Source organism: Sciurus carolinensis, chromosome 6, assembly GCF_902686445.1.
Source record: "Sciurus carolinensis chromosome 6, mSciCar1.2, whole genome shotgun sequence".
Lineage (NCBI taxonomy): Eukaryota > Metazoa > Chordata > Mammalia > Rodentia > Sciuridae > Sciurus > Sciurus carolinensis.
Window position 1 is genome coordinate 66,927,418 of NC_062218.1, and position 14,158 is coordinate 66,941,575.

At 33.4% G+C, this 14,158-nt stretch overlaps 1 protein-coding gene across 5 annotated transcripts in view; it reads right to left on the reverse strand.

Annotated features, from left to right (window-relative positions):
• Ssbp2 (single stranded DNA binding protein 2) overlaps positions 1 to 14,158 on the reverse strand; it is a 356,243-nt gene that overhangs the window by 54,791 nt on the left and 287,294 nt on the right. For all 5 annotated transcript variants that reach the window (XM_047556868.1, XM_047556869.1, XM_047556870.1 and 2 more), the window contains one exon: positions 8,300 to 8,359. In XM_047556868.1, coding sequence (XP_047412824.1) covers positions 8,300 to 8,359 — 60 coding nt within the window. The remainder of the gene's footprint in view (positions 1 to 8,299; positions 8,360 to 14,158) is intronic.

Consider the following 14,158-nt stretch of genomic DNA (forward strand, 5'->3'; position numbering starts at 1 on the left):
TCCATTTTCTTTCAGAACTTGAAAAATGTTGTTCCAGGCCCTTCTAGCTTTTAGGGTCTGGATTAAAAAATCTGCTGATATCCGTATTGGTTTCCCCTGAATGTAATTTGGTTCTTTTCTCTCACAGCCTTTAAAATTCTGTCTTTATTTTGTATGTTAGGTATTTTCATTATAATGTGCCTTGGTGTGGGTCTGTTGTAATTTTGTGTATTTGGAGTCCTATAAGCCTCTTGAACTTGATTTTCCATTTCATTCTTCATATTTGGGAAATTTTCTGATATTATTTCATTGAATAGATTGTTCATTCCTTTGGTTTGTTTCTCTAAGCCTTCCTCAATCCCAATAAGTCTCAAATTTGGCCTTTTCATGCTATCCCATAGTTCTTGGAGATTCTGTTCATGATTTCTTACCATCTTCTCTGTTTGTTCAACTTTGTTTTCAAGGTTAAATATTTTGTCTTCAATATCTGAGGTTCTGTCTTCCAGGTGTTCTATCCTATTGGTTATGCTTTCTATGGAGTTCTTAATTTGGTTTATTGTTTCCTTCATTTCAAGGATTTCTATTTGTTTTTTTTTCAATATCTCTAACTCTTTATTGAAATGATCTTTTGCTTCCTGAATTTGCTCTTTTAACTGTCGATTGGTGCTATCATTCAATGCCTGCATTTGCTCTTTCATTTCATCATCCAATGCCTGCATTTGCTCTTTCATCTCATTGTTTGCTTCCCTGATCATTTTAATTATGTACATTCTGAACTCCCTTTCTGTCATTTCTTCTGCCATGCTGTCGTTGGATTTTATTGATGTAACATCTAGATTTGTTTGGGGCATTTTCTTCCCTTGTTTTCTCATATTGTTCAGGAATCAGTGGGTCATTAAGATATTGCAGATTTCCTCTATCGACTTATAATGTCACTGAAGATTGCTAGTATATCCCCTCTTATCCTTCAGTAGCCTGAAGTCTTGGAGGAAGTTGATAATGCGGTGCTCCACAAGGAAGCTGCCTCTCTAGGGTTGGTGACCCTCAGGTGGGGTATATTCCCTGATAGTGGGCAGAGGTGCCTCCACTTGTTGACCAATGGTCATCCAAAGGGGAACTAGGCTGCAGGCTTAGGCAAGGCCTGTTTGAGCCTGTGTCTCTGGTTTTACCGTCCTTGTGGGAAAACCTCACCCGGCAGGGAAGACTCACCCGGTGGGGAGGTCTCGCTGGTCAGTTCCCCTCCTAGAGGTTCCCCTCAATCTACAACTACCGCCTGGGCTGGGCTGTCTTCCTCTGCAAGGTTCCCAGGGGCCCGGACCTACCCCTGGGCCTGGGAGCCTCACCCTTCGCAGATGAGTCTCCTTAGGCTGCCTCTCCTCAGAGAATCTGCCCGCAGTCCTGGAATCTTCGCTCTGCCCCTAGGCGTGTCTCTGTGTGGCTCTTCCACCAAGAAGCGGGTCCTGGGACCCTGCTCTGCACCCTATCGCCTGGCTATGCGGCCCTTCCTCTGAGCCGCCACCTGGAGCCCCGTACAATAGCTCTGAGACCCAGAGACCCACCACACACCTCTTCCTCCGGACAGCCGCCCGGTTTCTGATGCAGTCACTAGGAGTCCAAGCAACTCACTTTGCGTCTCTTCCTCCCGCCAACCGCCCGTAGCCCTAGGCAGTCCCTCCGAGTCCAAGTGACCCGCCCTGTTCCTCCTCCTCCTCGGGGGGTACCCCCTGGGTGTTCAGGGGCGGTCGCTCGGAGACCAAGCGACCCACCGCGCTCCTCCTCCAGGCAGGCCACCGGTGTTCAGGAGTGGTTGCTTTGAGTCCAAACAACTCACCACTCGCCTCCTCCTCTGGCAACTGCCTGTGGCTCTGATGCAGTCACTCCTAGACCAAGCGACCCGCCGCGCTTCTCCTCTTCTTCCGGGCAACCCCCCCCCACCCGTGTTCAGAAGCGGTCGCTCTGAGTCCAAACAGCTCGCCATGCAGCTCCTCCTCAGGCAGCCGCCCAGAGCCCCAGTGGTTGCTCCAAGTCCAAGCGCTGTGCTGGGCTGCCTCCTCTACGATGATCCCAGTTGTCCGTGTTTACCACTCCAGGGGGGGGTGTGGGGGGGGCGTCTTACCAAGCAACTCTACTTCACAAAGTTCCCTGTGTTCCGGGGCTACGGCCCCATCCGGGATGCCTCCCCAACGGGAGAGACTCACCTGGCGGCTTTGAGTTGGTCCCAAGTCTCTCACTATCTCCTCTTTTGAATCCTGCATCCTGGAGCAACATGAAATGCAGCCGCCCTCTAGTCCACCATCTTGAAAACCCCTCAAGTTGTCTTTCAAAACAAATGTCTATCTATAAATTCTTGAGTCATCAATATTTGTCTTTTAGAATAAGTCAAATCTCTATCTTTTAAAATACATTTTATCAGTCCTGAGATAACCAGATGACAGCTTTGTTCATCAGTGGGGATAAATGATGTGCTCCTTAAACACTTAATATCAGAACAAATAAACTTATATATCATGTGGTTGATATGATTGCTGTATTTGTAACACTTTAAATGTAATACATTCAGATTTGCTTAACTAGTTGGAATTTTGGCACATGTTGTTTGTTCCATAAAAGATCTTTGCTTTCATAGAAAAAAATAACACTAATTATAAGGATATTTAAAAAGAGCAAACAGTATCAATGATAATAGACACTTGTGAGTCAGTGTATCTGTGCCAGAAATTATGCTAAATTCCTTATATTTATTATTTTATTCAGTAAATGCTTAATCTTATGAGACTATTACTATCAATCATTTTGGTGATGAAAAATAATTTGTTAATTTGTTCATGGCTAAACTATTGATAAGTAAGCAGAATCAAGACTTAAAAATCACATCAACATACTCTAAAAGTTCTGAAAGACAAGATGTAAACCCTAGAATTTAAAATAAATGAAATGATAGAAAATTTCACCAAAGCAGAAGTAATTAAATGGAGGAACTGCTTGCTTCATAAAAAGAATTACTTGGTCTAGAAAGGATGCCTCATGATTCTAGTGATAGGATCCTCTAGGAACTTAAGGTCTAGTATATATTTCCTAGACTAAACACTCACTGATGATGAAAACAATAGTGAATTTATCAATGCTTTTAAGACATAATCCATTTAACACATTTGTCTAACACAAGTTTTTAATGGGCCTTCCAATTATATGCTATGATGTAGAATTAGATAATCAAGAAATATTAGAACTAAAAGGGAGTTAAAAATCATCTGAATCTATTCACTCATTTTGTGGTAAGAAAAACAAAGCCCAAAAAGTCACCCACTCAGTCATACATTGCTGAAGTCCCTTGAACAACACTACCATCATTTTCTTTTTTCTCTAAAAAGACATGATCAATAGGAAAGATATCAAAATATAGGAACATTATTTAGTGTAGGAAAATGTTTGTTCCTCATATATAGGAACGTTGATATATATTTTCTTCTTTTTTGTCTGTATTTCAACCACTGTAACTATCATGATGAATGTAAATATCCCTTTGTCACATGCAGCTATTTCAAATTAAATTAACTAATATTAGTAAAGTTAAAAATTCAGGTCATACCAGTCACATTTCAAGTGATTGAACATGCTATTATTGCACTTGACAGTACAGATACAGAACATTCCCGCCATACCAGAAAGTTCTATTGGGTAGTGTTACATTAGAATATCAGCTCAATAAGAAAGGATATTTTCATTAATTTAGTCACTGACATATCCCCACATTTGGAATGGTGCCTGGTACATAGTAAACCTCAAAGAACATCTGTTAAGTTTTTCTTTTCTGTGAGTGATTTTTTATAGCCAATGAATGAATGACAATGTATTCCTTGAGTTGGCCTATTTCTAAAAAGGGTATGTCTTTGACTATAAAATGATGAGATATGTTTTGACAAAAGAATTAAATATATCACAAATCTCCATATAACTCAAAATGGGTAAGACTGTGTAGGGTTCACTGTCTAAACTTTTCTTGGTGTGGGAATGAGAATGGACATTATTATTACTATTACTATTATTTATTTTGCAGACATTTGAATTTTTTAATTTCCTCTCCTGTATAAAGGTAGAAAATAACTGAAAGAACGTGTGTGTGTGTGTGTGTAATGTATCCCAGGATAAACTAAAAAATCAGTCATGAAGAAAAAATATGCTTTTAATGTGGTCTCATTAGATTTCAAAGTTATGTAAGTATATTAATATAATCATCATTATACTATACTTCTGTTATTAGGATTCTTTGCATCATTACTCACTAATTTACATTAAACATGTACAATGTACTTAATTTTCATTTATTATTATTATTTTCATACTGGGGATTGAACCCAGTACTTTACCATTGAGATATATCCCCAGTCCTTTTCATTTTGAGACAGAGTCTTATTAAGTTGTTGAGGCTGACTTTGAACTTGCAATCCTCCTACCTCAGCCTCCCAAGTCACTGGGATTATAGGTATGTGCCACCATGCCTGGATTCATATTTAGTTTTTAAAATTAGAAATTCCCTAATAGATTAGAATGATAAGATTCATATTATTTATTCCATAGAACAGATTTCTCTTTATGCCACTGAAGTATTTATTTAATACTGATAACACTAAATGAAAGTTAAAATTCTACCTGCAAATTTTTCTAAAAATAGAAAACTACTGGTAAAGGACACATGAAGTAGTGCATATCTTAAATAATAGAACATGTAATGAAGGATAAGTATGCATTTTGTTTGGAATGTAGGTCTTGGTTGCATGAGACAGGTAAATTTATTTTCAGTGTATGAGTAAGCAGTCAAGCAACGTTTTTTTCTGTTCAAATGCATGCTGATATTTTCCCTATCTGAAAAATCAGTCTTTTTAATATCTGCTAATCCTTAACATCCATTATATTTTTCTTCTTACCAACAGCTGTACATTAAATATTAATGAAAGATACTCATATATATGTGATTACCAGATGAATAAAGTATCTGTACTTTCATTTATTTATATAATTAATAATATATTTTCTAATCACAGATGTTATGCCAGCTCAATGCAAACTTTAAAAAGGTTGAAATTTTGAAAAAGAAAAATTCACTCATAATCCTACAGGTTGTTTTTTGACAAGTGTTAATATATGTGTGCTGGGGAAAAGATTAATGAGAGAAATTATCTGAGTTTGTACATGATGTAACAAAGGTGATATATTTATATGTGTTTTGTGCTTTCTATTTTTACATTTGGTAATATTATAAACACTTTAGCATATCAATGTTTAATTCTATAGCATGCATTTTAATATCTGCATGCTATTTCATTATTTAAATGTATTACAATTTTATTTAACCACTCAACTATTATTTGACAGATATGTTTGAAGGTTTGAGTAGAATGGTCAGATGTGGTATGTTGGTAAAATACTGAATTCAATTTCAGCATATAAAATGGACAACAGTTTTGACTGTATGTTACCTCGATTGTTGATACTTTTTTCAGGAATGGAGAGAAATAGAGTACAAATTTGCAAAATTACACAAGATCACCAAATCAATAGTTTATTCTTGGTGTCATTCATCTCATTAACAGTTACTGTATTTCTGGCTGTCTTGATTCCTCAACATAGTTTTGAATAAGTGAATTTTTTGGATTAGACATTTTATCCATGAGAAGAATAAAGACCTATTCTACTTCAGGTTATCTTTCAATAAGGTCCCCTTCTGAGAACTGAACCAAGTTCAGTGTAAAATTGTATAGCCCAGATATATTTTGTGGATTTAATTTCTGTTTATTCATATATGTATTCCTTGCTATATTATACATTTTTGTAATTTGGGTTTCATTATTTTAGACCCTATTACCTGTTCCTATATTTTTTCAGCATACTGATATCAGAACATATTCTAAATACCCAGTCCTACAAATATACAAACAATATAAACTATATGGATTGAGTCTGAAATTAAAAAAGAATATTAGAAAATCTTGAATTAAAATGTAGTTAATTAGTAATTGTAACTTGTAAAGGTATCTTATTAAAGATATATCTTCCACATATTCAAAATGAATAGTCAATCCTATTGAAGAGTTAATGTTTCACTATTTTCTTAGAAACAATATATTAATAAGGAAAATTTTATTAAATTATGATCAATTTAAGTAAAACCTAAATTTAAAATATTTTAATGTATTTGCTTTTATCTATCTCATTCCAATTAGGCAACAAAAATAGTTATGATAATTCTATTTTAATGACTATATAATGAAATAGAAGAATCATGTTTGAGCTTGAAGAGGTCATGCTCCAAATAGATTAAACATTTCCTACAATAATATTATTTAAAATAGTATAAATATAATCACTATAAAAGTTTGGATAACAGATATCTGGATTACTGAAGTTTAACTAAATATTTGTGTATTGGTTGGGTACAGACAAAAAAGAGCCACTCATAGAGGAGTACAATTGTTTTAAAATGTGTTTAGGTGGTATAAAGACTTTAAAATTCTTGAGGAAAGAGAAGAGAGCTTGTATAATAACTTTATTATCTTAAAATTTTAAAAATGCTTCTTTAAAAACTTGAAAGACATTACTTAGTTTTTCTTTAAAAATGTCAAACAGACTAGATTTACAGTTTCACACCCCCTACCATGAACCTCTTCTTAGAAGTGTGTCTTCCATTTTGTTAGCATCTATCTATCTATCTATCTATCTATCTATATATATATATATATATGAAACCTAGGACAGAATCTTACAAATGTTAGGCATTTTGAGAATGTTAAATGAATGCAATTCCAATAATTCGGAACCATTTTCATCACTGCTACAGAACACATAGAGTCAAAAATATTCTGGTAATACACAGGAATCTCCTAGATTTATGCTATACAAAAAAGCTAGTGAAGGGTATTTGAAACATCATGCAAACTTCTGTTCTTGAAAAAGAAATTTAAAAGACTTAGACAACTCTCTAGGTAGATCTGTCAGGATATGCAGATTCACTCACAGAGAAAATATTAATTCCTATATGTTGGACATGTGGCATTTGGGTACTTCTCTTTCTCCTTCATGGATCATTCCCTGGTCCTGTGTACTGAATGGCAGAATCAGTCTGTAGGAGAAAAATGCTCTTGCTGCCAACGTGAAGATCAGCAAGCAGTGCAATCGTGGGATAACCCAGCACTGGTTTCTGCTTAAATTTCTCCCCCGGGAACGAATCTGGGTGCTGGCACTAGGCTGTGCACTAAGAGTGGAGAACAACAGCAAATTGGGAAACTTCAGAGGTACAGCATACTTTCAGTGGAAGTTTGGAATGGAGAAGTAGAATTTTGTTGCTATTAAGAGAATTAGCAACAAATTGTCTTATTCCATTTTTGATAGTGAGAAAAGCAGAAAAGGAAAAAGAATAAGGATGAAAAAGAATTTATTGTGATAATAGGGTTTACTTTATATTTGGGATATCACTGAGGTATAAATAACATAATTAGAGATTGTGACAATAATTTGTGATAATTATTTTGGCCTAAACATACCATACCATTAAGCATTTGACTTCTGCTTTTATTATATACACATAGGCACACTGCCTATATCTTAAGTAAACAATTTTGCAAGTAAAAATTGTATTTTATTCTCTTCAATAAATAAATATTGATTTATAAAAAAGCAAAAAACATTGTGGAACTTCAGGATTCTTGAGATTAAAAATAGAAGTTTTACTGTTAAATATTTGTTTATTAATAAATCTAACTTTTCTAGAAGCAGCTATTTGCCTGATATGCCTTTATAACTAGGCAACATTTATATGAGTGTTAGAGCTATGATGCTAAAGCTATATTATATGAAAGGAAACCAAGATATATTCATTAAAAATTTCATTGTCATCTTTTAAATGAAAGAATAATCTGCATTTACCAAAATTATCTAAATCTTGAAAATTAGGTTCAAAGTGTAAGGTAGACTCCAAGGGTTGACAAATATTTTCTGTGAAGATCCAGACAATAAATATTTTATGGTTGCAGCACATATTTGGTCTCTGTCATGACCACTCAAATCTGTACTGTACTGTAAAAGTAGTCACAGAGAATACATAAATGGATCTATGTGGTACTGTTACAATAAACCTTTATTTACAAAAATAGCCTCCTATAGGATATAGTTAGCCAACCCTTGAAGTAGACTATATATTACTAGAAATAGCATTAAGTGGGGTAGAGAAAAGATAATTTTATATTTTATATGATAAGAAATATTTGTGACATTTTCAAGTTCTTTATCCTTTTTTAAAAAAACTTAAGTAACACATAAATCTTACCTGATTAGGTATCCTCAATGGGGGCCGTGGACCTCCAGGGTACCGAGGTGACATAAAAGGCTATTGAAGTAAAGCAAATAAATAAGCAAACAACCAAAAAACAGAGCAACACAATGTAAAAGACAGTTCTGAAGATAAACTACTTTTTAACAATTTTAGAATTATACAAAACTTAAATCAATTTACTTTCCCATGTTGCTGCTTTTAGCAGAATAATTGTTTCCATGAAAAATTATCATCCTGTTTTTATTTTGTAGAATAGCTAAATTTTTTTCCAAAGGAAATATAAAAAATATCAAATATATTAAAGTAACCACAGCAAACTTTTTAAAACTATGAATTGTTAAGATAATGATATATAATTGTCCAAAAGATTTTTAAAAAGGCAACTGAATCTCAATAAAGACATTAGGAGGAGGCTTACTAGATATTTCATTATACAATTAAGTTCTGAATATAAACTTTTGACAGAATTGTAATATTTGATTATCAATTTATTTTAATGACTATACAATTGCCATATTCAATCTTTTTTTTGTAGCTGTTTACCATGGTAAATAAATTTCAAGATTGACTATAAATTTTAAAGTTAATATTTCTTTGCATATTTTGAACCTACAGATTATGAAGTGTATATACTTAACCAAAGAAAAAGTGGTCTTATATGAAAAGTCAAGCTAATTTATGTAGTTGGATGAATCAGTTGCTCCCCTAAAATGTGGTGAATCTTTCAATCCAGAAACTGAAAAATGTACTAAATGTATCATCTTAATAATTGTGCAATGTGGGAGAATATTTTACATCACTCAGATGTGAGCACCAGATTTTTATAAGTTTATTAAATTATTCAAAATTCCAATTTTGTTGCATTTTTAGAGATAACTGAAAAATCATAATTTTGTTTACTTATAATCTCAATGCATAATTACTTAAATGTAAGACTCCTTATATTAATATAAGTAAATCATTAACTCAAAAAGAGTTGAATATTATTAAATAAATTTAAAGAATGGTTTAATATAAATTGACAATAATTTAACAGGTAGCAAGTAGATAAGGTGTGGATAAGTCAAATTTACAGCACTTTAAAAAATTAAATCCTAATTTATACTGTATCTTCTTCAAACATTTTTAGAAATTAGGCCTGTAATTTATATTCAAGATTACACATGTTTTCTAGGGCTATTTCAAAAGCAGTCTCTGAAAAAGAATATCTAAGAAATTTCTGCCACATTTTTTTTCTATAATATCTTTTAGAGGGTCCGAAAAATGAACAAGAGGAACTTTATAATTAAGCAAGCAATTTGGCTCTTTGTTCACTATATTCCTGTATGTTTATGTGCACACAGTAATTCATTTTATATGGACAGAAACAATGAATTATTCAAGTAGTAGAGTAACCTGGAGCTGACAAAACTTAGGTAGATTTTACAGTTTTAACAGTGAATTTTAAAAATGTTTATGTTTCACGTATTTGATTAAAATTGACTCTCTTTTATCACTTCTGAAACTCTATTCTAAATTGTTGATAAGTAAACTATACACTGACAGCTAGAAGTTAATTCCAAAATTCACTCCCCTCTGTTATTTTCTCTTTCCTTTCTAAATCACCCAATTTCACTTATGAAACTGTCTTTTAAATTCTGGATTCACTTTCAAAATTTAATAACTAGATACTGTGCCACTGGTTTTGCAATGGATGCTTTTATTTTACAACACATGTTTTATGATATATTCATTAACTCAATGTATAATATCAATTTACTGAAATATGGAAAAATAAAAATTTACTAATACTTCCTATCTATAACAGAATCACTTTGAAATGAAAGGTAGAAATTATGTCAAAAAATTACTAAATACCAAAAGTTGAGATAATATTAAGTGCCTTATTTGAAATGGAGAATTTGAGATTTGCATGTTCATCTGAATGTAAAAAGATGTTACAGTGTTTGGTTATCTCAATAAATGCAGAAAAAACATTTGACAAAATACAGTATTCATTCATACTCAAAACACTAGAAAAACTAGGGATAGTAAACAACCTCAACATTGTAAAAGGTATATATGCTAAACCCAAGACCACCAACATCATTCTAAATGGAGAAAAACTGAAGGAATTCCCTCTAAAAACTGCAACAAGACAGGGATGCCCTTTTCACCACTTTTATTCAAAATTATCCTGAAATTCTAGCCAGAGAAATTAGAAGAAAGAAATTAAAGTGATACAAATAGGAAAAAAAAAAAAAAAAAGAACTCAAACTAACCCTATTTGCTGATGACATGATTTTAAATTTAAAAGACCCAAAAACTACACTAGAACTCATAAATGAATTCAGAAAAGTAGGAGGATATAAAATTAACACCCATAAATCAATTGCATTCCTAAATATCAGTGATGAATCCAGTGAAATAGAAATTAGGAAAACTATCCCATTCACGATAGCCTCAAAGAAAAAAATTTGGGAATCAATCTAACAAAAGAGGTGAAAGACCTATATAATGAAAACTCTAAAGAAAGAAACTCTAAAGAAAGAAACTGAAGACCTCAGAAGATGGAAAGATCTCCCAAGTTCTTGGATAGGCAGAATTAATATTGCCAAAATGGCCATATCATCAAAAGTGCTACACTGATTTAATGCAATCCCTATTAAGGTTAAGATGACATTCTTCATAGAAACAGAAAAAGCAGTCATGACATCATTTGGAAAAATAAGAGGCCCAGAATAGCCAAAGCAATCCTCAATGAGAAAAGTGAAGCAGGAGGTATCACAATATCAGACTTTAAATTATACCTCAGAGCTATAGTAAGAAAAATGGTATGATACTGGCACAAAAACAGACATGAAGACCAATGGTATAGAATAGAAGACACAGAGACAAACCCACATAAATACAGTTATTTCTTACTAGACAAAGGCACTATAAACACACATTTGACAAAAGATAGCCTCTTCAACAAATGGTGCTGGGAAAACTGGAAATCCATAAGTAACAAAATGAAATTAGACCCTATCTCTCACCCTGCACAAAACTAAACTCCAAGTGGATCAAGGACCTAGGCATTAGACCAGAGACTCTGCACTACTAGAAGAAAAAGTAGGCCCAACTCTCCATCATGTTGGCTGAGGAACCAAATTCTTTAACGAGATTTCTAAAGCACAAAAAATAAAATCAAGAATCAATAAATGGGATGGCATCAAACTAAAAAGCTTCTTCATTGAAAAGAAACAATTAAGAATGTGAAAAGACAGCCTACAGAAAGGGAGAAAATCCTTGCCACCTGCACCTCAGATAGAGCAATAATCTCCAGGATATATAAAGAACTCAAAAAACACCAAATCAGTCAATCAATCAACCAATAATCTGATCAATAAATGGGCAAAGGAACTGAACAGACACTTCACAGAAGATGAAATATGAATGGTCAACAAATATATAAGATATATAAAAAATGTTCAACATCACTAGCAATTACAAAAATGCAAATTAAAACTACACTGATATTTCATCTCACTCTAGTCAGAATGGCAATTATTAAGAATACAAGTAACAATAAATGTTGGTGAGGATGTGGGGGGAAAAGTTACACTCAGACATTGCTAGTGGGACTACAGATTGTTGCAACCACTATGAAAAGCAATATGGAGATTCCTCAGAAAACCTGGAATGAAACATCATTTGACCCAGTTATCCCACTCCTCCGTTTATACCCAGAGGACTTAAAATCAGTATAATATAGTAATGAGACCACATCAATGTTCACAGCAACTCAATTCACAATAGCTAAGCTATGGAACTAACCTAGGTGCCCTTCAACAGATGAATGGATAAAGAAAATGTGGTGCATAGGTACATAAATGCAATGGAATATTCCTCAGCCATTAAAAAAAAAGAATAAAATTATAGCATTTGCTGTTAAATGGATGAAACTGGAGACTATCATATTTAGTGAAATAAGCCAATCCCCAAAAATTCACAGGCCAAATATTCTCTGTGATATGTGGATGCTGACTCACAATAGGTAGGGTGGGGGTTCACTAGAATGGACAGGGTGGAGTAGGGGGAACAGAGGGGAGGACAGGAATGGGAAAGACAGTAGAATGAATAGAATGAATTAAACATAACTTTCCTATGTTTATATATGACTACAAGACCAGTGTAACTGCACATCATGTACAACCATAAAAATGGGAAGTTATACTTCATGTATGTTTGATATGTCAAAATACATTCTATTGTCATGTATAATTCAAAAAGCAAATAAATAGTATCAAATTACAAAAAAGAAGTTACAGTTTTTATTTAATGGAATATTTGAAACAATTTTTGGTATTGTGAATGAGCATTAACGGGAATATCTGTACTTTTCTACTGTGCGAACCTATCACACAGGGGGCTGCTGTGAGGCAGTCGGCACATGTGGTAGCTAGGAACCTACAGGTCCCTACAAAATAAAACCGAGAGGGAGATGAATTCTACCTGCTCTTAGACAATTTATTTTCTTTTATCTCTTTTTCCAAGACATTTATGTTTCAGGCAAAGAAAAGAATGAAAATAGCTTATAAACACTAAGCTATATATACCTATAAAATTAAAGTATAAAATGACAAAAATTTAGTTAAAAAATCTACTTCAATCTAAAATATGAAAATGACTGATTAATGTACTTTTAGTATAAAATTAGTGGTGTTATAAGTTTGTAATATTCAATTTGATCCTTACCTTAAAATTATCTAGGTACCTCCTAAGTCTTTAACTTCTGTATGAATTAGCATGTGTAGACACAGCAACAGGACCCCAGTCTGCCTAGGAACAACTGAGAATATTCTGTACTATCATTTGTACTTTACTATAAGAAATCAATTTTCTTCCACATATAATTCAAGATATTAAAACAAATTTAAATTCTTTTGTGCTAAAATACTAATCTGGAAGACTATTTACTGATAATATACAATATATCTACTGGCAGACAGTTGGTACCCCTCTATTAGTAATCTGGGAGGAACAGGTTCAAAAAGTGGTTCTGAAAATGTGGTTACTCTTTATATTTCAGGGCTACATTGGTTTTGTTTTTTTAGTAATTAGGGCATCAAATTCCTTTAAAAAGTTATCAATATGTGTGAGAAAAACATTTATCTGGGAAGCAAAGGCCTGGATTCCAGTTTTTGTGTCATCACTAATTAGTAGAATGGCCTGGAGCTAATAACTTTATAGGGCTTTAGTTTTTTCAACCATAAAATGAGGCAGTTGGTCCAGATGATTTCTAAAGTTCTTTATAAAATAAGGAACTCATGATTTTGTGTTATTTCAATATTAGCCTTAAATACAAATGTTAGTATATTGGGGATGACTGTAAATATTTATATTAACGAATATTAATGGGTGTGATAAGGGGTGAAGATAAAGATTCCTAAGATACAAACTATCTTCACAAAAGAGTTGGAGAAAACTATTACCACCCTTTCTAGAGAAAAAGGAAAACCTAGTCAAAAAAGAAACATTCCAACAAATAATGGTGATCTTGTTGTGTCATGTTAATAGTCAGGTGGAAAAAGAACAAAGCAACACTTATTGATTAAGAGGTATGGTAAAATTCACCCATTAAACACATATTTATTAAACACTCACAAAGGTACTATTCTAGGTGGTTGGAAATATCCTTGAACAAAGCAGATGAAGATCACTGCCCACTGCTTAGGATTTTTTAAGGTTCCTAGTCTTGTAATTAAAAGGAGAAACAATTTCTTGGAAAAATTATTCTCTGTATCAGTCCATTGATTTGAACAAATAGAATGTCCATTACCGAATGGCAATGAAGAACCCAAAGAAAATATTTCACTCTGATGCCTTCCC